The 24,018-nt window shown below is 46.9% G+C and overlaps 1 protein-coding gene across 1 annotated transcript in view; it reads left to right on the top strand.

The window, feature by feature from the left end:
• The window catches only part of DNAAF9 (dynein axonemal assembly factor 9), a 167,585-nt gene extending 146,766 nt beyond the window's left edge, over window positions 1-20,819 (top strand). Inside the window, exons 32-37 of the mRNA XM_043969556.1 lie at window positions 10,343-10,449; window positions 13,170-13,244; window positions 14,053-14,258; window positions 15,106-15,171; window positions 15,678-15,771; window positions 16,795-20,819. Of these exons, the coding sequence (XP_043825491.1) occupies window positions 10,343-10,449; window positions 13,170-13,244; window positions 14,053-14,258; window positions 15,106-15,171; window positions 15,678-15,771; window positions 16,795-16,913 (667 nt within the window). The 3' untranslated portion in view covers window positions 16,914-20,819. The remainder of the gene's footprint in view (window positions 1-10,342; window positions 10,450-13,169; window positions 13,245-14,052; window positions 14,259-15,105; window positions 15,172-15,677; window positions 15,772-16,794) is intronic.
• Window positions 20,820-24,018: the final 3,199 nt, after the last annotated feature.

Here is a 24,018-nt window from a genome sequence, read left to right as displayed (position 1 = left end):
TACTCCTGCCCTCCTAAGGCTGCAAAAGAACTTTGCATCCTACTTCCTGGTACTGCTAGTCCTCAGAATTTCAGGGAGCAAAGAGAAGGTGTGAGATAGGCTTACCAAGCAGCACGCTGTAGGCTTAATGTCTAAGGGCCAGCCTAATAAAGAGGTTTATTCCCCAGAGGCCACCAAAGTGATGGGAATGTTTTCAGCTGCAGTATGTTATTTGCTAAGGCACATGTCCAGTTCAACAAGTATTTATTAAGTGTGCAAGGCACTGCATTGGTAGAGAGGGACCAGATATCAGATCACAAATCCTTGAAGTTGTGAACAATTGCTTGCATATTTCCTGTCTCTCTCCTAAACTATTAAAGTCAATGAGGGCAGAACCATGTCTTAAATTTTGTATCTTCTTCAGCACCTAACAAAGTTCTCTGTATACAGTTAGTTCTTCATGAGTTTTGTTGAATTGAATTTGACTGAGAATCGGAAGCATAGTTGGAAGGAACCTCCTAGGCCACCTAGTTTAACCTTCTACCTAGACCAGAATTCCCCCCAAAAGTATGCTCTGATTTAAGACTAACATTTAAGTATTTTCTGAAGCAGTTTACTTGATTGTTAAACGTTTAGCTCTAATTTTTAGTTCCATTTCAGCTGAAATCTACCTCCCTATACATTCTCCTCAGAGCTAGAGCTCTGCCTTCTGGGACCATACAAAACAAAACAACTACCCCCTCCCTTCCATAAAAGTATTTAAAAACAACTAGCATGTCTCTGCCTCCTACCCCTGCACCTTAGCATTCTCTTTATCTGGCTAATTCTGTTTCTTTTTTTTTTTTTTTTTAGTGAGGCAATTGGGGTTAAGTGACTTGCCCAGGGTCACACAGCTAGTAAGTGTTAAGTGTCTGAGGCCAGATTTGAACTCAGGTCCTCCTGACTTCAGGGCCGGTGCTCTATCCACTGCACCACCTAGCTGCCCCATAGCTGTTTCTTATTACAATGGTTTTTAGATGCTTTTGTCATCCTGGTCCTACTTTGGACACCCTCAGGTTTGCAAGCATCCCTTCTAAAATGTGGCATGTAGAAATGAACCTAGGCCCAGCTGGACTCTAGTCTCTCTTCATCGAAGCACTGTCTCTTTTTGATTAAGACAGTCTAAGTTGGAATTCACCTTTTAAACAGCTACTCTCATAATGTTGAACTTACAGTCCAATATCAACTCTGTTAGTTATCCCTGTTCGAGTTCTTAGTAGAGTCCGTTCTAGTTTGCTAATGTTATGGGCCTGGGGGAACTCAGGGAACCTTCTTGAGAAGTCAAACCAAAGGACAGACACACCTAAAGAGATAAGTGGCATTGGATCTGGACTGAGTTAACTCTAGGACCACCACCCTTCATTTCAGTCTCCCCCACTCCATGGGGAGATAAGCCTAGGTTCTGGCTGCTGCCACCACCAGTGGGGGATGGTCCTCCCTCAGGTGATCACCCCCAATAAGGGAAATTCCCATAGTCAGATGATGACCCCATCGGTTCCTCCACCACCGATCCTTTATTTGCCTGTCTCCTGCTCGAGAAGATAGGTATCTCAGAGAACCATCTCTCTGGAACTATCTTCCCTTGAGAAGAAGTCCAAGGATTTTTCTCTTGGTTTCCTTTCTCTAGTGCCCAAATAAAATAGTATTTTATTCTAATTGGATTTGTGTGCAAGAGGGTGTAATTCTTTAAAGAGGAATTCCTAAGGACCCCAACCCCACCCACCACCAATTTTCCCCATAACACTAAGATCTTTCAAAGTCTTGATTCTGTCATCCATGGTATTAGATAGCCTTTTCATCTTTGTATCATCCACAGATTTGGTAAAAATTTTAAGAAATCTATGTTCAAAATCATTTTTATGTTATTTTATTTTATTTTATTTTTTAAAATGGTTTCCACTTACATGAAAAGATAGTTTTCCACATTCGTTTTTGTAAGATTTTGAGTTCCAAATTTTTCTCCCCCCCCCCCTCCTTTCCTCCTCCCCCCTAAAGCCAACAAGCAAACTAATCTAGGTGATACATTACAATCATGTGAATATGTTCAAAATCATTGATAAAAACATTTAAGTCAAGTCAGCAGACATTTATTAAGTGCATACTAAGTGCCAGATACTGTGCTAAGCTATGGGGATAGAAAGGTAAAAAACAGTCCCTGCAGGGGGAAGCTAGGTGGCACAGTAGATAAAGCACCAGCCCTGGATTCAGGAGGACCTGAGTTCAAATCCAGCTGAAGACACTTGGCACTTACTAGCTGTGTGACCCTGGGCAAGTCACTTAACCTTCATCGCCCCACCAAAAAAAAACAAACCAAAAAACAGTCCCTGCTCTGGAGAAGATCATAGTCTCATGGAGACAGCCTGCAAAAAGAAATAAACAAGATACAGACAGGATAGATTGGAGAGAATCTTGGAGGGAGGCAGTAAGGTTAAGGAGTTTAAGAAAAGACTTCTTGCAAAAGGTGGGACTTTCACTGAAACTTGAAGGAAGCCAGTAGGTAGATAGAAGGGAAGGAGTTCCAGGTATAGGCAACAGAGTTGGGAGATGAGTTGTCATGTGCAAGGACCAGCCAGGAGGCTGGTGTCACTGAGCACAGAGTATGTGGAGGGAAGAAAACTGGAAAGAGAAGAAGGGGCCGGGTTATAGAATGCTTTCAAAACCAAACAGTTGGTATGATGAGGTTACTCCTGCACTTTAGGAATATCAGTTGAGTAGAAGAGAGGGAAGCAAAGTCCAGAGGCCTTCAGCATAGCATTAGAAACCTCCTTCCAGACCTACATCAACTTGTTAATCAATAATTATAGTTGTGCAGCACACAACAGGTGCACCTAACACACTATCCATCTTCCAGGCCGCATTTCTGCATCACATCCACAAAAATGTAGTCCCTGGAGATCTGAGCTATCACCTAGTCCAGCATGCCTGAAGCATCAATCTTCTCTACAAGAGGCTTTGTCCATTTCCTGGGTAAAATTCAATATGGACTAAGTTCCTGTTATTTGTGCCAGGCAGTGTACCAGATACTAGGGATATGGTCATGATAATTTCCTCAAGGAGAAAAAGAAATTAAGTGCACCAGAAGTTAGAGTAGCCCAGTAAATTAAAGGAGGGGTGACCTCACTTTTAGATGAGATGGAGAAAAGGGTTTCATGGAGCAGAGAGCACTTCAGGTGCAATTGTTGAGGACATGGGAAGGGGAGAAAGTTCACTCTGGGGAAGGGGAAGACGGCACAAAATGCACTAATGTGGGAAAGAACAGGCTCAGGCTTGGAGAAGAGCTAGTGGTCTGGTTTGACCGGAATGTAGTATATGAAAGACAGTAGTCTGAAATAAGGTTGGAAAGGCAGACCAGAGGGAGGCAGATTGTAAATGGCCCTGAACAGTGGGCTAAGGAGCTTGTTTTCATCCTGTAGTCAGTGAGGAAACCACTGACTGATCTACTCAGATCACACGGGCCTCAGTTTCTTCATCTGTAAAATGAAGAGGGTTGAATTCAGTGGCCCCTAAGTTTCCTTCTTGCTCAAAACCTATTGTCCCATGATCCACCAGGCTGGAAGCAGGGAGACTGATTGGCAGGCCGACAAGGCAGTGAGGGCCTGAATCATGTGGTGGCCGTAGAGAGGAGAGGATAAGAGGCTAAGAGAAAGAATCTAGACGTCCACAGGACCTGTGGGGAATGAAGCCTGAGTGACTGGGAAGGTGTGAGTGCTGTCACCAAATAGAAGGAGTGGCAGGTGTGGTGGGAAAAATCAGTTCAGTGTTAGACATGCTAAGTTTAGGTATCCAGAAGGTGCAGAGACTCCATGACTACAAGATGACTCTGGTCTGCTAGTGTAATTAACTGTCATCAGAGGAAAAAGATGAGTTTAGCTTGACATCCCTAGTTCTTAGTGAATGTTGCTTCCAGGTTTTGAAATTCAGGGACTGATCAGATACTGGGCTTTGGAAACAGTTCATATGCTGTTGGGTATCACCACAAGTACAAATTAACTGCTGGAAGACTTCTTATTCTGTGCCCATGGAGTACCAACATAAGTCTGCCTTGGTTGTGTGTCTGTGTCTGTGAGTCTCTGTTGGGGCAGGATGGCAGGGAGAGAGAATGGGGCTGGGGACACACTGATTTCCAGTCTTTTTATCCTTATGTACATTTTTTATAGCTTTCTAGCTACAATTACCTTTCAAACAATCAATCTCCCACTTTGGTCACTGTTAAGGAAGGAACACAAGACAATGAGGCGTTCTATCTCAGGAGTTGTTCCTTAGCTTATTGGTGAATCTGCCAGAACTCGAGTCTTGCTTTCCTTTTATACGTTCCAGAGCCAGCCCTTAGAGCAGAGATAGCACTGTCTAATAATTTGAGATAATGAATCAAAATTATCTCAGTAAGGTTTCCATTCTTTCAAAGTCCTGGAGAATCCTTTAGTATTTAAATGTATCTATGAGGGGCAGCTAGGTGGCGCAGTGGATAGAGCACCGACCCTGGATTCAGGAGGACCTGAGTTCAAATTTGACCTCAGACACTTGACACTTACTAGCTGTGTGACTCTGGGCAAGTCACTTAACCCCCATTGCCCCACCAAAAAAAAAATAATAATAATAATTAAATAAATGTGTCTATGAGTTCACCAGTGCTAAAGGAAACCTATCCATCCATGCCTTCTGATTCTGTGTGATTTTCATGTTCTCCCATGGATCCTCCACAGAAGATCGACCTACCATGTTAAAGGTTTTCTTCTAGGTCTTTTTATGTTCTGTGGATACCAGTGCAGCAAGCATTCATGGAATAGTACAGTCTCAGAGAATTCAGTTGTAGGTTACCCAAAGGGCAATGGAGAGATATCTGGACACAAGTAGGCTACAGTATATTTCCAGTTATGACTCATATACAAAAAACAACAAACATACTCAGGAATCATCATTTAAGATGTGAGAATTTTGCTAGGGGTCAATAGCAAGCTTATAGGTCAATCATTTTTCCTTTTGTAGAAAATTGGGACATTTACCCATCTTCATTCTTTGACACTTTTCCCATTCTCCATGATGACTACTGATAGTGGTTCAGTGATCACATATGCAAGTTATTTCAATTTTCTGTAATTGAATTTAGCCAAGCCAGATGGTATGCACTCATTGAGAGCAGCCATTGCCTCCTTAATTAAGAAAAAAAAAAAAAACCAGAAGCAAAATAGGAGTAGCCCCTCTCATTCATTAACATTGCACTATCTATGGCCACTGTATAACTTTGCCCAGGGTCACACAGCTAGTAAGTGTCAAGTATCTGAAGTTGGATTTGAACTCAGGTCCTCCTGACTCCAGGGCCGGTGCTTTATCCACTGCACCACCTAGCTGCCCCGCACCACCTAGCTGCCCCTCTTCCTTGATTTTTAATGGAAGGTTTTGGGAGGGAAGACCATAGTGAAGCCAACAACAACAACAACAACAACAAAAGAGGGCCTTTGAGACCTTTTTTTTTTTTTTTTTTGCAGGGCAATGAGGGTTAAATGACTTGCCCAGGGTCACACAGCTAGTAAGTGTCAAGTATCTGAGACCGGATTTGAACTCTAGTACTCCTGAATTCAAGGCCAGTACTTTATCCACTGCGCCACCTAGCTGCCCCAAGACCTTTATTAAAATGCCTAGAAGAAAAGAAAAAGATGTTGAGAAGGAAATTCAGACAAGCAACACAGTTTTGAGAGTCACTTTTATCAAGGGATTTATTTAGAGGTTCAGTTTTACATGCAATCCTCTTTGGGGTTTTACTGTGTATCTGAAAATTTTGGGCAGGGAGCAGATGAATTTTTAAAAATTGAGCAAACTGCTCAAGGGCCATGTATATCCTTTAAATATTGATTTATGTACAGTTTGTAACTCTCATCGAAAGGTAAGTTTCTTGAGGGCAGGAATGGTTTTTATTTTTCATTTTTGTCCTCAGAACTTAGTGTCTGGCACATATTAAAAACTCAATAAATGACTGTTGATTGAGTGGCTGTTGAGCAATCAAATCAAAACACATCTACCCAAAGCAGAAAGTTGTCTTCTTTTGTTCCTCCAAGTCTAATTTAATTCAGCAAGCTTTTATTAAGTCCTTACTTAAGTTTAGAGCACTGTGCTGGATGCTAGATAAAATACAAAATTTATATAAGACCCCCTTCCTTTCCTTAGAGGACCTATAGTCTGGTAGAGGGGTGAGCCATAAAGAGCCCAGGTTGTGTGTGTGTATCTTTCTGTCTTTCTGTTGAAACAGAATGGCAGGGATAGAAGATGGAGCTGGGTTCACCGTGATTTCTAGTCAGATGCAGAATCATAGAATAGAACGGCACATAACTCATAGACATCAGATATCCTTTGTAACAGGAGTTCCTGGAGGGTTTTGTGAAAAGGCATTTGTTGTGCCAAGATGATGTATCAATAAATTCAGTAAGTGTTTAAGGGAGCCTTGTGACCTAGATTGGGGGGGGGGGGCTAGCTCACCCAAAGAATTGGAGGCTCATAATGAATCTTGTAAAATAATAAGAGATTTATTAGGAGAGGAATATGCAGCAGGGGAACAGATCACGCTGAATGAAGATCAGTTGTAGGAAACAGGGATATTTGGTTTAGCAAAGAGAAAGGGCTAAGGGAGGGCAGATCTGAGGTGGCGTTGTTGTCATCAAGGTCCTCAAGGCTTCTCCTGGAGAAGAGCGCCAAGTGCAGAACCAGGGGCAGGAGGTCCAGGGTCACAAAGTAGCAGAGCTAGACTTTTGTGGGGGCTGGGGGGTGGGGGCAATGAGGGTTAAGTGACTTGCCCAGGGTCACACAGCTAGTAAGTGTCAAGTGTCTGAGGCTGGATTTGAACTCAGATCCTCCTGAATCCAGGGCCAGGGCTTTATCCACTGAGCCACCTAGCTGCCCCAGAGCTAGACTTGATACAAGGGAAAACCTGACAGAGCTGTACCCAGTGAAGGGGCCTGCTCTGGGAGGTAGCTGAGGTGTCAGCTCTGACAAGGACACTTGTTCAAATTTGATTGAGATAGACTAGGACTCCTGAGATTCTGTGAAATAGAGTTTGCAGAATTTGATAACTGAATTGATGTGAGAGGAAAGGCTGTGAGAAGGTTTAAAGATAATGCCAGTCAGCCTATGCTGTACGCTGAGAGGATGCTGCGAGGAGCAAGGAAGCCAGTTGAGCTAGAATATGGAAGGGAATTATGTGCAGTCCACCTGGAAAGGTTGGCTGGAGCCAGATTGTACCAGCTTGGATCTGTATTTGGTCTGAGGCAATAGGAAGCCACCAAACTAGTGGGGTGTATTTTAAGGTTGTTAAGCTGTGTGGAGGAGAGACCGCAGAGCTAGGAGACTATTGGAGTAGTCAGGTGAGAGGTAAAGGGCTGAGCTGAGGCGATGGCTGTGAGAGTAGAAAGGAGTAGGTATTGTCCAGAGATTATTAATAAGGCTTTACAACTGATTGGAGAGTGAGGTGCATGACAAAAAGATGATTGCTGGAATCACAGATATGGGGGGAAAGATTAGCATTAGCTAAGAGTAGAAATGTTTTCTTCTGAAACCCGTGAGTAGGAGGGAAAGGATATTATGCTACTGAAAAGCTTTGCTGAAGGAATTGAGGAGGCTCTTGTCAGATGACCTTAATCTTCTTGGTGAGGTAGGAAGCTGAATCATCCCTGTAAAAGTGGAGTTGAGTGTGTAAAGCAAGGCAAGTCAAAAAGCATGAAGGGCCTACTATGGGCCAGGCGCTGTGGTAAGGAGAGAGGAGAAGTTTAAAATTGCCCTCTGAAGCAAGAAGAGGAAAAGGAGTAGGGTCCCAGAGCAGCGGTTGAGGGCCCCTCTAAGGTTATACCAGTGCATTTCCATTTCTTCCTCAAGTAATTTTGAGCAGCCTGGAAACAGGAAAAAAGAAAGCTGATGGGTGTCCAGAGCTAAAGATTAGGAGGTTGGGAATGATTGTGGGGGGAGAGGAGGAAGAAAAAAGGAAGGATTCTAGGGAAGTGACTAGTGAATCATCAAAGTCCTATCTGACCATGGAGACTAGTGAAGGAAGAATAGGGGAGTAGTGGAGGGGCCACTGGCCTGGAAGTCCTGATGAGGCTGACGAGCAGGTTCAGTGTTTAGTGAAGGAAGAGGAGAGATGGGAGGATAGGAGGTTGTGGTTGGACAGTGAAATGTCCAAGTTGAGGATGCTGGTGACTATGCAGTTTGGTGAAATGATGTGGGTGAAGGTTTGGTCATGTCATTGTGTCTCCGGTCAGGTATGTGTTAGAGTTGAGGAATTAGGTGATGGCTATTACACAGTCCAAATGGCTGTTAGAGATTAGCCCCAATGAATCATGTGGTTTCTGCCTATTATTTGTCCAACGTTTTTGAAATAGGCTTTCCTCAAAGTGGATTGTGACCAGCCCTCCGCAACTGACGATCCCCAGCATTCTTTTCTTTGGTGGCCACAAAATCTGAGATGATTTCTCTCAAGGTTCCTGTTACCTTTGCAATTCAAGTCAATTTTTCCATTTGGGTCAGAATCAGGTGTAGAAAAAACATTTCTCCTTTTCACTTCCTCTACCTTCAGTGAAGAAACTAGGGATTTATTAGATGTTCTGTGTTTATCAGAGAGCCCTAGCATCAGATGATCCCCACGGCTACTTCTGATATAACAAGTCTCAGTTCTAGGAAACAATTGGTTGTGGGGCCAGGACTATACTGTCTTCCATCCTGCCTTGCCATTTGGGGAGGTCATGCAGCGGTTGGCACAGGAGGTGACTCCGCATCTGCCAAAAGCCATGCCCCATACTACATCTAAAACTGGCCTTGCCATAAACCATGAATAGGTTTTCCTGGAGAGGGAACAAATTAAAGGAACCAAATTCCTCTTTTCCCCATCAGTCTGAGGTCTCTTTCCTAGAACTCCTTTGACAGGAAGTTGCCCTTTTAGAGATCTGGTCCCAGTCTCACAATGAATGGAATATCTTGCCTGCTACTCAGGAGCTCCCTTGAAATCAGCACAAGGTGGGGAAGATCTTCACTATTAGGCTTCAGGGGGGCAGCTAGGTGGCGCAGTGGTTAAAGCGCTGGCCCTGGATTCAGGAGGACCTGAGTTCAAATCCAGCCTCAGACACTTGACACTTACTAGCTGTGTGACCCTGGGCAAGTCACTTAACCCCCATTGCCCCACCAAAAAAAACCAAAACAAAACCAAAAAAAAAAAACCAAAAACAAAAACAAAAACAAACAAAAAAAAAAACTATTAGGCTTCAGGAGGAGCTGGTGTCACTGGCCCTATTGGCTAGTGGGAGTTCATGAATTTCCCTTGGAAAGCCAGCACTCTGGAGGAAGGAAGGGGGCTCACTATTGGATTCTCCAACAGTGGTGGTGGTTGAGGAGCCTAGTATTATAGGTGCACAAAGACCTTTGAGGGAGACTTACATCTCAGAGCTGTTAGCATTGGCCTGTGCCTACTTCCTGTTTAAAGAGCAATCAGTTTGGCTCCTGGAGCACAGTAAAGGGACCCTTGCATTGTGATATCTTGTTTGGACTGCTCAGGTATAAATAAGATCCACACTAATTAAGGCAGGTGGTAACTTCCTCCCCTCTCTTCTCTCCCCCCCCCATCCCCTCACTCCTGTGAAAACCTCTTTGGCTTCCTTTTTCTTTCACTTGAGGTGGCTTAGTTTGCAAAGACCCCCAGGTATTGAGAATTCAGCTGGAATGTTTGGAGTTTTTCCCCTTAGTGTAACCCTAAGCCCATATCTGCTTCTTTCCCCAGTGCAGAAGATGACTCATTCTCCTGAGATAGGAAGGTCACCTGAGTTTCCTCATCTATAAAATAGAAATACTAATACTGACATTTCCTGCCTTGCAGTTTACAGAGGGGAGGTGCTTTGTGAACTTTCAAACCCCATAGAAATGGGGCTGGCTGTATGGCCCTTCCCCCAAATATCCTCCAGGAGAAGAGAGACAGGGGACAGCACCAAGATCGCACAATTCCCAGCATCTAATCTGTTCCCAAAAAGGACAGAGAATGTATATCACCTCCCCTGGACTTTGGGAGATCCACTGTGGTCCATGGTGAGCACATGGCTCAGGGTTGCTGTAGCTGCTGAGCCAGGGCAGAACTCTGGATTAGCTGCTGGGCAGAGCCCCAAGATCAGGGAGCCAGGCCTGAAATGGGCAACACCAACACCCTGTCCTCAAGCCTCCCTGTCTAAAGCACATGTTAAAGAGGTGTATGAATAGAGGTGTAGGAATGTTTGTATACAGCATATGCAGAAATTTAAATCAAGTGCAATGTTATTATTCAAAAAACTAATCCTATTTTCCAATTGGCATTTGTTTGAAGGTATGAAGGGAAATTTCGTGCAGGGTCAGTCTTGCCACCAATGGTTCAGATTTGTGTCTGGTTTGGCCGCCCCTTGGAGAAGGCTCGCTTTGTGGCCAAATGCAAAGGTAAGGCTCACTGGGGTATGCCTGGGCACGATGGTAAGGGGAAGTTCATTTTCCTTTTGCAGCCTGTGAGGCTAGTGGCTGAGGCCAGACTAAGACCAGCTGACCTTTCTCTGGTTGAGATCAGTATTTCCTAAAATCTTAGACTTGTCACCCAGATTGGCCTGAACTCCCCTCAGGAGAGTGTCTCTGCCCCATGTGAACTGGTGCAGAGCTGCTGAGAGACAGGTGCCAAGACCACATAACTGTTAAAACCAGTCCCATGCATTGATTGGAGTGAGTGGGAAGAGCCTAGATAAGTAGCATCAGTTCTGGAAGAGAGGTGACATAGGTAGCCAGGCCCTTTAATGAGGTAGCATGATGACTGCTGGACTGATGGACCCATCTCCTTCTTTGTCTGGGCTCTTGGGGGCTTGATCCTCTCAGATCTCTTGGCCTACCCATGAGACAAGCTCCATTTTTTCCTTGGTTAATCCTCTCAATCAGTCAGTCAACAAGCATTTATTAGGTCTATGTTGTATGCTGGGCAGTGTGCAAAGTGCCAGGGATACAAAGAAATTCTTCCTGAAAAAGTCTCAAAACACCAGTCCCTGCCCTCAAGAGGCTCAGTCTAGTGAGGGAGACAACATGCATATAACAATATACAAACAAGATAAAGACAGGATAAACTGGGAATCATCTCAAAGATCAGGCTCCAAGATTGAGGACAGACTTCTTGTAGAAGGGATGGATTTATCTATGGCTTGAAGGAAGCCAGGAGGTGGAGGTGGAGACAGTTCAGGCATGGGGATCAGCAGGATGCAGAGTCAGGAGGAAGAGTGTCTTGTGTGATGAACATAAGGAGGTGAGTGTCACTGAGTCATGGAGTGTGTGGAAGAGAGTAGGATGGAAGAAGACTGGGAAAGGCATGGAGAGGCCAGGCTATGAAGGGCTTCCTGTGTGATCCTAGAAGTGATGGGAGAATCACACTGTGCCTGAGGAAGAGCGGTTTGGCAGCTGAGTAGAGGACAGACTGGAGTAGAGAGAGGCCTGCAGCAGGGAGACCTGGCTGCCCTGAAGTGGTGAGAAGGTCAGAGGAGAGGGAGAGACACCAGGGCTGGTCATCTGATGTTAGCTCAGGGTGGGGAGAGAGAAGAGGATGCTGGGGCTTCAAGCCTGGGGGACTGGGAGTATGGTAGTTCCCTCAACACTTAGAGGGAAGTTAGGAAGAGGGGAGGGATTGGGGAGAAGGGTAATGGAGAATGAGTTCAGTTTGGGATATACTGAGTTCAAGTCTATGGGACTTTCCATTCAAGATGTCCAGGAGGCAGTTGGAGATATGAGACCTAAGGTCAGCGGAGAGGTGAGGGCTGACAAATCAATCTGAGAATAATCTGCTTCCAGATAATTGATGCATGGAAGCTGGTGAGCTCACCAGTTGAAATGGTGTAGAGGGGGGCAGCTAGGTGGCACACTGCATAGCGCACCGGCCCTGGATTCAGGGGAACCCGAGTTCAAATCCGGCCTAAGACACTTGACACTTACTAGCTGTGTGACTCTGGGCAAGTCACTTAACCCTCACTGCCCCCCCCCCAAAAAAAAATGTTGAAATGGTTTAGAAGAAGAAGAGAGAGCTGGGATGGAGCCCTGGAAAACAACCATGATTAGTGAGTGTGACCTAGATGAAAATCAGGTGCAATTTTTTTTTTTAACAGGGAGCTGAGAAAAAAATGACAACTTAGTGTTGAGTCAAGGGCATTCCTCAGATTTCCTAGCACAGCTTCCAGGGCTGATGAGTCAAGTCAGTAAGCATTTATTAAAAGTTGTAACTATGAGCCAGGCTCTGTGTTAAGTGCTGGGAACACCAAGAAGAGCACCAACAGTCCTGGCCTCAAGGAGCTCAAGTCTAATAGGGGAGACCACATGCAAATAACTGTACAAACAAGCTGTATACAGATTAACTTGGTATGTAGAAATAACTATGCTACACTTCCCCTCTAAGAAATATCTGGGCCTGGCCTCTGCACCTCTGCCCTACTGCTGACTCTTTGTTATTGTTCAGTCATTTTTCAGTCCTCTTTGATTCTCCATGACTGCATTTGGGGTTTTCTTGACAGAGATCCCCAGGGTGGTTTGCCACTTCCTTCTCCAGCTCATTTTACTAAGGAGGAAACTGAGGCAAACAGGGTTGAATAAATTTCTCAGGGTCACACAGCTATAGTGTCTTAGGCTGGATTTGAACTCAGAAAGATGAGTCTTCCTGACTCCAGGCCCAGCTCTCTATCCACTGTGCCATCTAACTGACACTGCCAACTGTCAAATCCAACTCCTCTTGGGTTTCCAAACTGCTGCTCCAGTTCTCACCCCATCAAGTTTTTGCTGCCCATTAGTTGTCAGCCATTTACAATGCTGGAGATGCTGGCACCTGGGGAGTACAGGAAACCTTTCACACTTGTCCCAGCTCAGTTGCTAGCTTCACGCCTTACCCTCTGCACACATGGATGTCTTTTTTTTTTTTAAACCAGGAAGTACCAGAGCCTCTTACAAAATCTCTGACAAAACATCACACATTTTACAGACAGTAATCAGAACATGTCACTGGTAGTATGAGAATGAATTTCATCACAAGTAGGCACCCACTAAGTCAGTGTCCCTTTCCGGCAGTGATTGTGCTGAAGGCTGGCACCATCCACGAGGGAGCCAATGGGTAGGGCAGTAACAGCCTTTCCTCTTCTTCCCAACAGCAATTAAGTCCTTGATCAAGCAGAGCCCCTTTTCTGGGAACATCTACCACATCCTGGGCAAAGTGAAGTTTTCAGGTAATTGGAGGCTTAAGCTTGGGAACCCTCTCCTGTGAGTCCCTTAGGACTTCCCTGAGGGACCTCTTCACTGGGTGCCTTCTCCCTAACTCCACATAATTACATACTTTCAAAACTAGAATTCAGACTACAAGGGTGTTTGGTGCATGGTTGCCTGTATTTTCTTTCCCTAGCAATTATTGCTCCGCCCAATTCAATTGTGAGATGAATGAATGAGATCTCCCATTCTTTTGATCACTGGAGATCAGACTGAGCCTGTTGGCAGGACTTGTCTTGTTTCTGCCAATCCTTTTTTAATCTGCTTTATTTTTGCCCCAGATTCCTTTGCTTGAAGAAAAGTAGTATAAAGGGTGGGAGGAATCCACAGCGGGGAAAGGACCGTCTTAGAGCATGGCCACATTCCCTTGCTTGCTGGAGACAAGAAAAATGCTCTAGCTGAGTAGAAGTAACTCAGCTAATTCTTTTTTAGAACCCAGAGAGAAAGAGAAAGCCCCAGAGCTACAAACACACCAAACTATAGGTTGAATCATAACAAAGATTTCTAATTCCCATGGGGCTGCTTCTCTTTGCTGCAATCTGCCACTGCAGGCTTACAGGGCCCTAGGGGAGAGAAGAAGGTATCTGGTATTTAAAATACTTAGATTTAGCAGTAGGCTGATGATAGCCATGGAGAACATCTAACTGCCTGGTCTTGTGTGGGAATGTAACACCCCTTTCAAAGCAACCTTCCTCTAGCCTGTGAGAGACTATATCATTGGGCCTTCCTTGGCCTGTCCCTCCAAGGACTCATTTTCTTCTCTTCTTGCAGACTCAGAGAAAATGATGGAAGTTTGTCACAACACACTAACGAATTCCTTAAGCATTGTGCCGGTTCTGGAGGGTCCTAGCCCCCCTCCAGATTCCCGTGGAGCTCCCCGAGATGGCGGTGGTCAGCAGGAGAGCTACCTTGTATTCATCGGCTGCTCTCTGAAAGAGGAGAGCGTCAAGGACTGGCTACGGCAAACTGCAAAACAGGTGTGGTTCTCGTTGGGGTGGGGATGTTCCTGCCTGGCACTGGTCCAGATGTGGGCACAGGCGTGACCAGGAACAGTTCCAGGCAGCCCCCAGCCAGCAGTCTGGCCATCACTGGGGTAACTTTCCATTGACCCCACCCAGGGCATCAGTGGATCACCTCTCCTTGGAAGAGCAAGCCCATGGGATTCCAGTGCTCCCTGATGTTCCTCTCCTGCTCCTTCCCTCCCATGGCCTTTCTGGGACAACACAGGCAGTCAACTAAACTATGCTAGTGCTTTCTAAAAAGGGGGTGGATCAAGAAAAGGAGAAAATGTACAAATGCCTTTCCTGTGACACCGGTGAGAGCAAAGGCAGAAAGGCTGGGGAAGGTCCAGGCTAATTCAGGTGCCTGTCCAGTCCTGGTCAATAGAAGCCAAGCTGCAAACCAAAGGGCAGCCCTGTGATTCAGTCTCTAAGAGGCTTTTTGGGGAGCCCCAGGTCTTGTATGCAAACAGTTCCATGCCCCACCCCCGCAGGCCACGAATCAGCCTCCCCTGGATTCTGCTGTTGGAATTTGTCTGTTCTGACATTTAGGATGGGTGAAGGAAACAGTGAGAAACTATTCAAAGCTCTGAGTGTCTGGCCCAATGGGCCTCAGCAAGAGTGCAGTCAGAGTAGAAGAGCCTGGCCGCACAAGTCAGGACATCAAATAACAATCCCTCTGCAGGCAGGAGGCAGGAGATCCCTTCCCATCCAGCCTGGCAGCTCTCCCATAGGCCTCTGCCCCTTTGCTGACTGTGCCCCTGCTCTAACGTGGCCTCCTCCCTCTGACCTCTGCTCTCTCCCTGACCCCTCCATTTCTACACAGAAGCCGCAGAGGAAAGCCCTGAAAACCAGAGGGATGCTGACACTGCAGGAGATCAAGAACATCCATGTAAGTTTCCTGCCCAGAGGCTGGGCCCGGCCCAGAGGCTGCGCCTGGGTGGGGGTCCTTTGGGCACTTCAGGGCATGGCCAACAGACGGAGCCGTTACTGGGTCAGATTCCAGCCTCTCCAGGGAACAGTGAGAACAGTTCCTAAAGAGGGGGCTATAAAGCAGAGCCCCTAGGGAGAGAAGCCAGAGAGGCGGGCAGCCCCCTGCTGCTCCTGCTGCTCCTGCTGCAGCAACAAGGCTCAGAGGTGTATTCACTGCCCAGGATGAAGGGCAGGAGGGAGGGGGAACTGGCTCCCTTGGGCTTCCTCTCTTTGGAGTCTTAGTCAGGTGATGAAGGTAGAGCTGTGTTGGTTCTCCCCTGTGGGGAGGAGAGAAAAGGAGAGAGGAGGAGGTGGGCTCCTGGCCTTGGCATAGAGGAAAGGCTGGCACAAACCTCGCCAGTCTGGCCAAGAGGGGTCCCTGAGTGGGTGCCAGGCATTGTTCATGGTCTCTGTTGTGTTTTACAGGTGAAACGCCACCTGGACCCCCTGCCTGCAGGTTATTTTTATAATGGAACCCAATTTGTCAACTTCTTTGGTGATAAGACTGATTATCACCCACGTATCCTTGAATGACAGGGCTCTGGAGAAAGCCAGGTGTAGGCTTGGATAGGTTTTCCTGTGGGAGGTTGAGTCACAGTCATTGTGCGGCCCGGCCTCTACCTCTGCAGAGCATTCCAGAAACACTGGATATGCACAAAGCAGCTCTCAGGTCTTCAACTCTGTGCTGGAAACGAGGGAGGCAGACTCTGGATCGGCACCTTTGAAAAGCACGGCAGTAATTAGGCCAGGAAGGAAGGAATGGTCTTCCCCTCTCCCTACTTGTCCTCCTTCAAGCACAGGTGTGTCTGCTTCCAGGGGAAGGGGCAGTTTGTGTCAGGCCAGCCACCCGTCCCAGCAGTCACTCCACAGAGGGAGGATAAGCGGTCTCGGAGGAGGGGCACAGGGGACAGCCTCTGCCTACAGCTTGGGTGAGGCTGAGGCCAAGGAGAGGAGGCAAGGAGGAAGCTGCTGCTCCCTCATTTCAACATGTGGAGCCAGTCAGTGGCATGTTCCCTCATGAGGCAGGAGAGGAGGAAGGGGGGAGGAGGTGGGGAAGAGTAGGTGTGGACAAGCTCTCCAGTACTCTGATTCATGATGCAGGCCCAAATCAAGTTGGGTTGTGCTGTGGCAAATCACTCTGGATGGCAGGCTTGGCTTCCTTTGTCCAAGGAAAGGTCAGTCATTTCCCCTGCTGCTGGGCTCCTTGGCTAGAATCTACTTCCCCGGCCTCTTTCTCATTCTGGGGTTAGGGATGAATGGGAAGGAAGGGTCGTCCCAGCCTCTGATGTCATTGGACAGCTCTTTCCCTCACCTCAACACAAGACCTGTCCTACTCCACATGTAAAGGCCTCTGTCCGAGGCCGGCCTTCCTCTCAAGGGACTGATGATCTGAGCTGTAGATTTACCTATCAGGAGGGGAGCAAGGAGTAATGGGGAGCAGAGCTCATCAGTGGCCTTCAGAACACTGATCATTCAGAATTGGGAGCAGTTTTTAGCTGGTAAATTCCAATAGATTGCATTCTGTTCCTTAATTTGCAATTAGTAATGGACCAGTTCATGAATGATTATCTGGAAGAAGCAAACCGGGAGATCGAGAGGTACAACCGAGAGTTGGAGCAACAGGAATACCCTGATCTATTTGAGCAGAAGCCCGCAAGCTAGCCCGGGGGCTTCTCTGTGCCCAGGCCAAAGTCCCGGGGCACAAGTGCCAGCAGCATGCCTGCCACCTCAGCACATCGTCCCTGTTGTCACAGCGTCAGAGACACTCCTGAGTTTTCTGGCCCTCGGCATTCTCAAACATGTCCAGGGACCTAGTTGCTGGCAGGGAGCTGCTTTTTCACTCTGGTCTGCCTGTTTTTGCTGTCTCATTTGCATGTGGTCCTGATTCAAGATACAGTGCTTTCTCAAAATGGTCATCTGGCCCCTTATTCCCCTTTCCAAGGGCAGAGGTGAATGAGGGTCTAGGGACAGATCCCCAGTGAAGCAGTCTCAGGATGGTCGTGAACCTGACCTGTCCACCATGTGCTGTCTGCAGCCCCGTCCTGTCTTGGCCTAAAAGAATGAGCCTGTGAAGGAGGCTTGTGCTGTTTCTTGTCCTGTGGGAATGGGGGAGGTACTCTTGAAGGGTAAGGGAGCCTCAGGATCCATGAAGGGTTTTCACGTGCTACCTAGACACCTTTCACTTGTCTGCCATAGCCCAAGTCTTGAGTTAGAGTCTGGAGGGAGTATGGAACTTCAGAACTCTCTCCCTCATCTTGTGGAGTCTTTATGAGGCTGCTGATAAGGGTGAAAAGGAGAGAAGGCTTCTTACCTCCTATGTGTGACCCAAACAAGGGTCTGATATACCCCAAGCATGGCCAGTGCAAGAGACAGTGCATGAAGTGAGCAGAGTATTCAGAGAGACCCAAGGCACCCTGTCTGGGAGATCCCTGGCCAGCCTTGGGATATGAGGGGAGAGGGCTGGTTTCCTTTCCCTTCTAGACTGGAAGGGCCCCCCACGGGGGAGCTGACTGTCCTGGTTTTTCTTCATTCTGTAGGCCATTTCAGCACTGTTCCTTCTCCTCAGTTGAGGGAGAGATGAGGGAAGACAGCAATGCCCTGGGCTAGTCAGTACTCTTTGGGTTTGGAGCTAAGTTGTTGCTTAATTTTAGGCTTCCAAACAAGAAGTATCTTGTCACTCTCCCAGGTGCCTGTTGGACTTCCCTGACAAAGATCTAACTCTGCTCCTTGCTCTTCCTACTTGCACAGAGCCCTAGATCAGCTCTGATAGGGCATAGGAGGGTCAGGCTTTTGCTGGTGTGACTTCCTCCCAGTCCTGGCCACATACATATGATGCAATAAGACTCAATTGTGGAAAATTTACTCCAAGTCCCCAGGCTTTCTTTCTGTCCCTGGCCTAGGCTCCCAAGGGAGAGGAAATGTCACTGTCTTCCAGCAAACATATTGAAAATACTTTTTGTCTCTTTTGCCCAAGGAGACAAGCAAAGTGTTTGGTGTCCTCCAGTTCCTTCCAATGGGTTTGGTTTCAGTAGGACATTAAAGCGAGTGTGACTGATTATTATTCAGACCACACGGTTCACTGGGACTGCACGCCCACCACAGCTGCCCCTTAGGGAAGCCTCGATGGGGGTGCGCATGGGCTCAGAATTTAGGCAACCTTTTTGTTACAGACTTCGGTGTTGTCATGTCGCAGCTTAGTCCTTGAGCATCCTGAGTTTAGAAGTTAGTCTTGTGCATGCCTTAGGACTTGGGATTTCTTTACAAAGCACATAGGGGACACCATTAGTGGGCTTCAACTATCAGGGGAGATTTTTAAGAGGGAGAAAAGTCTTGTCCCAGGTAGAAAGTTCCATGATGGATCCCACGAATTCTCCATGCATGACCGCATGTGGGTCTTCACTGTACTTAGTGCCTGCTAGGGTTAGTGTAGCAAAACTGTTGTCAGGGGCTTGCCCAGGTTTGGAAACCAGTCAGAGGTGGTGTGTTGGAGAAGAGAATGATCTGTGTTTTAAACCGAAGTGACAAGAACCCAGATTCAATTCAGTAAGAAACCTCACATTGAAAAGGGCATCTGAAAGTGGAAATGCCTGAGTGAGCATTTCATCTCCAAGACCCACTTTGGCTGGCCCCTTCCCATGCCTTGCCGTGGGAAGGGACTGAGGTGATGCCAAAGCCATATGGATCCTTCGTCCACTGGGCAGCTCTATGCTCAGTGCAGAGAAGTAGGGACAATGGGCCCTGGACTGGCTCGTTGTCTCTGCTTGGGGATCAATAACTGTGTAGACTTTTAAGTGCAATTGATTCAATAATAGATGAAGATACTGTAGCTTCTTTTTGTTCTGCCGAACTCTTTTTAAAAACGCAAAATTGTGCAGCATTGGGGTGGGGGTGGGGGTGGGGGACACTAGTGGGCCAATTAATTCATTCAGCTGTCACTTTGCAGTTTTACATGCCTCTCTTAGAGGTTGGGGGAAGCCCCAGCAGCTCCGGGGGCTGAGCGGCTGCTGCACAAAGAATCCATTTTTAAAGAGAGCGTCGGCATCCCGGCCTTGCATCCATAGCATAGACCCTCACGCTACTGTATTGCTCACTGCTCAGTGTTCTTGGTGACTGACTGTATAATACCCATGGGAAAAGCCTTTTCACCAACCTGTGGTACTCTTCCAATTTCCTGTCCTGCATTGGGATCAAAGACTATGTGATTACCTCAGCTCTGAATATGAAACTGTGATTTTGAAAATGTTCATTTTTAAATGTTCTGAAGCCCAAATGGCAAAGCTGTGATGAGGGGTGACCGCTTGGAGCTGGGCGGGCCAGAGGGCAAAGCTCTGCACCCCCGTACTGTTCACTCCCTTTCTCCTCATGTTTGAGTCCAAAAGGGAGAAACAGTGTTGGTGAAAGGACTTTAAACTATAACACGCGCCATGTTAACATAGTTGAAGAGTCTTAGCACATCTGGCTAAACCGTATAAACTCTTTGAGGACTAGCGCCTGTAAATGGGGATCTGCAGCTCAGGGCCTGTGCCAGGCCCAACTGGACCTGGTCTGGCCTCTGCTAGATGAACTCTTAATGAGGCTTCTAAAAGGCAGCCACCTCTTCTGGCTTGTGATAGCGCTTCTCCCACAGTCTGCTCCCCTCCGGGGAAAGGCCCCTCAGCTACTGTACAGCCGGGGGAAGCTGCCAGTGGCCCCAAAAGAAGTGCCATTACTCTGTGTCTTATCTTTTTACTCTAGGGAAAAACCCGGGGGGGACAAGAAGTAAATCCATGCGTTTGGAGCTGTGGTTCCCGGAGTGTAGACACAGTCCTCAAAGGGTTTCCCTGCTTTTTGCTGACCTTGTTAGCAGCTTAGGTTTTGTATCACCTGGAGTGAATGGGATTTAGAATTCCTGAAGTTATAGTTGGGTTGGTTTGGGGTGGGGGTGGGGTGGGGATGCAATCACCTTCTCAAGGGGCTTTTTGGAGTGCCCTGAGCCAGGATCTGGGCTGCAGCTGTGAAGCCCCACAGGCAAGACCCTGACTGACCCCAGGGGATGGCCAAGGAAAACTTCTCTCCAAATTCTTTCGGGATTTTGGAGAATTTGCACAGTGGTAACCTCTGGGATGCCCTTTGGGCTTCTATAATGGGCAAAGCTGTAACTAGGATAGAAGCTTGTAAACTGTGAGTGTCCAGCTGCCTCGTGGGGTTAATCGTTGATAGATTTATAAAGATGTGTCTGCCAACCTGGGTTGGAAACATACTCTTCATAATTGTTCAAAATTGTCAAATGTGACCCTCGAGCTCATGGACAATGTGCCAAAAGCCACTTTTATACTAGCTTTTGATGCTTTAATATTTGCAACTTAAGTTAAAAAATTTGTTTTACAAACACTACTGTAACTTCAGTGAGACTGAATGGTGTGGTTGAAGCTTTCTGGCTTATTATTGTATTTATTACACTCAATTCAGTGGGTCTATAAAATTAGCTTCCACTTATTTTTATATTATTTGACATATTTGTACCTGCGGTTTGTGTCTGTGACTTTTACATTTGTAATTCAGACTTGACACTAAGAACCAATAAACTGTCACCGCTAAGTAAAATGCCTTGTTGACTGTGACTGTGGGTTGGAGCAGGACCTGAGAGTCCCAGTATGAAGGGCAGAAAGCAAGAAGCCCAGGAGAAGGGCAGGGCAGAGTCAGCCCCTGACAGCTGCCCTGCTCCTCTGCAGCTCACTCTGTGCCCCCAGGCTCATCTGTGCATCTGGAGCCATACCACCAAGTGGGCCAACAGTGGCCTCATCTTCTTTCTTGTTCAGGCCCCAGGTTTTTTAACAGACTCCTTTTATTTATTTATTGTGTGTGTGTGTGTGTGTGAGGCAATTGGGGCTGTGACTTGCCTAGGGTCACACAGCTAGTAAGTGTTAAGTATCTGAGGCCGGATTTGAACTCAGGTCCTTCTGACTTCAGGACCAGTGCTCTATCCACTGTGCCACCTAGCTGCCCCAAAAGGAGTGCATTACATTCTTGTTTTTCTTTCTTTCTTTTTTTTTCTGGGGCAATGAGGGTTAAGTGACTTGCCCAGGATCACACAGCTAGTAAATGTCAAGTGTCGGGGCAGCTAGGTGGCACAGTGGATTAAGCACCGGCCCTGGATTCAGGAGGACCTGAGTTCAAATGTGGCCTCAGACACTTGACACCTACTAGCTGTGTGACCCTGGGCAAGTCACTTAACCCCCATTGCCCCGCAAAAAAAAAAAAAAAAAAAAGGTCAAGTATCTGAGGCTGGATTTGAACTCAGGTCTTCCTGAATCCAGGACCTGTGCTTTTTCCACTGCGCCACCTAGCTGCCCTCTGAACAGACTCCTTGAAGAATCTTGGGGTGATCAGAGAGACACCACCCCCTTGTTCTGGCTACACTGAGAGGTGGTGTACACACACACACACACACACACACACACACCCTAAAGAGAATGGAGGGGGGGGGGGAATTGTGGTTAGTAAGGAGACTGGTCCAAAGATGAAGCCCAGGGCTCAGCTTGTAAGATGAGGAGGGCGGCGAATGGTATCCTAGGACCGAAGTACAAAGCCACGGGCACCAGAATCCCAAGTCCAAATCTCCTCATGTTCAGACTACCACATTATCCTTGGAGAAACAATCAGAGCTACACACCACCTTCAAGATTATCCAACCCCTTCATGTTATAGATGAGGAAGCAGGCCCAGAGAGTTACGGGACTTTCCCAAGGTCACACAGGTACTAGATAGAAATGTGACTTTTAACCTGGGTCCTTAACTGCAAATCCAGTGATCTGTTGACCAGCCCACACTACTGCTTAGTGTAGAAATATTTTAAATTAGTTGGCCTAATTTGGGGGGCTAATCTGACTGGAGGACTAATCTGGGGACTTTTGACTAACTATCTGACTGCTATTAATTTAATATGGGCTATTTAAAAATTTCTCCACACTGCTCCCAAATTGATTAGCAAAGGATTAAGAAGCCTTTTAACTAAATAATCAAAGCAGAGTTTATTTATGAGAGACTATTTAAAATTAAGAATACAGGGAAATAATGCGTTCTGGACATCTCTTTCCACCTGCTGGGCCTGGAACTTTTTTAATACAGTAAGGGCCATTGCCACCTCTTGCTGCAGGGTGTGTTCCACTTTCACTGCTCAGGTCCTTTATTCTAACTCTGAACCCCTTTCACTTTGTCTATCCCCCTGCTTCTAACTTTCCTCTCCATACTGCCACCACTGAACCCGTGTTTCTCTCTCACCCACCTCTCCTTCTGTTTTCCTAGTGCTCCAGTGTCCTTCTGTTCTCTTAATCTTCACTTTCTCCAACCTGTACCCTGTGCTGACCTCTTCTGTGCTCTCCACCGCCTCCTGTTCTGTCTGTCTATCTGCTCCGTCAGTCTGCCCTCTGCTGCCTTTGCTGCCCCTCTAATCTTGTCAGCCGGCCTCCTTTTTTTCTTTCTTTTTTTTTTTGCAGGGCAATGGGGGTTAAGTGACTTGCCCAGGGTCACACAGCTAGTAAGTGTCAAGTGTCTGAGGCCGGATTTGAACTCAGGTATTCCTGAATCCAGGACCGGTGCTTTATCCACTGTGCCACCTAGCTGCCCCCGGCCTTCTTTTTTTCTAATCTTGTCAGTCCCCCTTTTAATCTTGTCCTTTGGCCTCCGTCCCTTCTTGCTCTTAGCTTTTTCTCCTTCCCCTGTCTCTTAGTGCTCCAGCCTTTCTGCTCTCTTAATTTCGTCAGCCCCATCTTAATCTTGTCTGCCAGCCCCTCTATCTTGTCCTTTGGCCTCCTTTTTTCCATCTAACTCCCAGGTCTCTATATATTTTACTTCTCTCCACTCAAATCTCGGGGCTTTTTGTGCCCCCACAGACCCCAAGCTAATCCACCAGCCAGGGCTGCAGCTGGGGGGACGGAGATGCTCAAGTGTCTCATGCATACCATACCCAGGGCTCCAGGGGCCCATGCCCCTGCTGTGCGCCTGGAACCTCGGCATAGGCTACACCAGAGCCCGGGCTAGACGAGCCTGGGATCTCTTGGATAGATCCTCTCAGGGTGGAGGGAGCTGGGGCTCTCCCCCCAGCTGTCTGACCTGGCATCTTGTACAGCCCTCGGGGCTTTTTGGCTCAGCTGAAGCTGAGGGGGAGGGGCACCAGCACCTCCCACACAGAAGAGACCCGGAGGGCCTAAGGCTTTCTAATCTCAGCCCAAAGGTAGGGTCCCCAGATCAAAATAAACTTCCACATTAGGCAAGGGTGACTCCTTCAAAAAAGCTCAGAATGTAACAAACAGGGCAAATACAGATAACCAAAAAACATGAAAAATCCATAAGGTGAAAAAGTGCCTCATACATACAGTCTGAAGGAAGGTTATTACCAGATAGTAGAAGAAAATCAGGAAAGACTAAATGGAGGAGAGAGAATGTAAATTGGGCCTTCAAGGAAGAAGTGTTAGGAATCCAGCAGGCAAAGAATACAAGGGATGTGGGGGGCATTCTGGGCATAGAGATCAGTGTGAACAAAGGCAGAGACAGGAAACTGAACGGGTGGCTTTTGGTGGTGGAGAAGATGGAAAGCAGTTGATAATGGTCCAATATGGGTGCGTGAAAGGGAATATAACGAGGCTGGATCAGTAAAATAACTCAAGATTCTAAAAGGCCTTGAATGCCGAGCAAAAAGAATTTGAAGCCAAGTCTGGCCAAAGTCACCTCAGAAGATTTTTTGAGCAGTGGAATGATACGACCAGATCTATGCATAAATTGTTTCTGG

This window comes from Dromiciops gliroides, chromosome 6 (genome assembly GCF_019393635.1).
Source record: "Dromiciops gliroides isolate mDroGli1 chromosome 6, mDroGli1.pri, whole genome shotgun sequence".
Lineage (NCBI taxonomy): Eukaryota > Metazoa > Chordata > Mammalia > Microbiotheria > Microbiotheriidae > Dromiciops > Dromiciops gliroides.
This window is presented reverse-complemented; position numbering and strand designations above follow the sequence as displayed.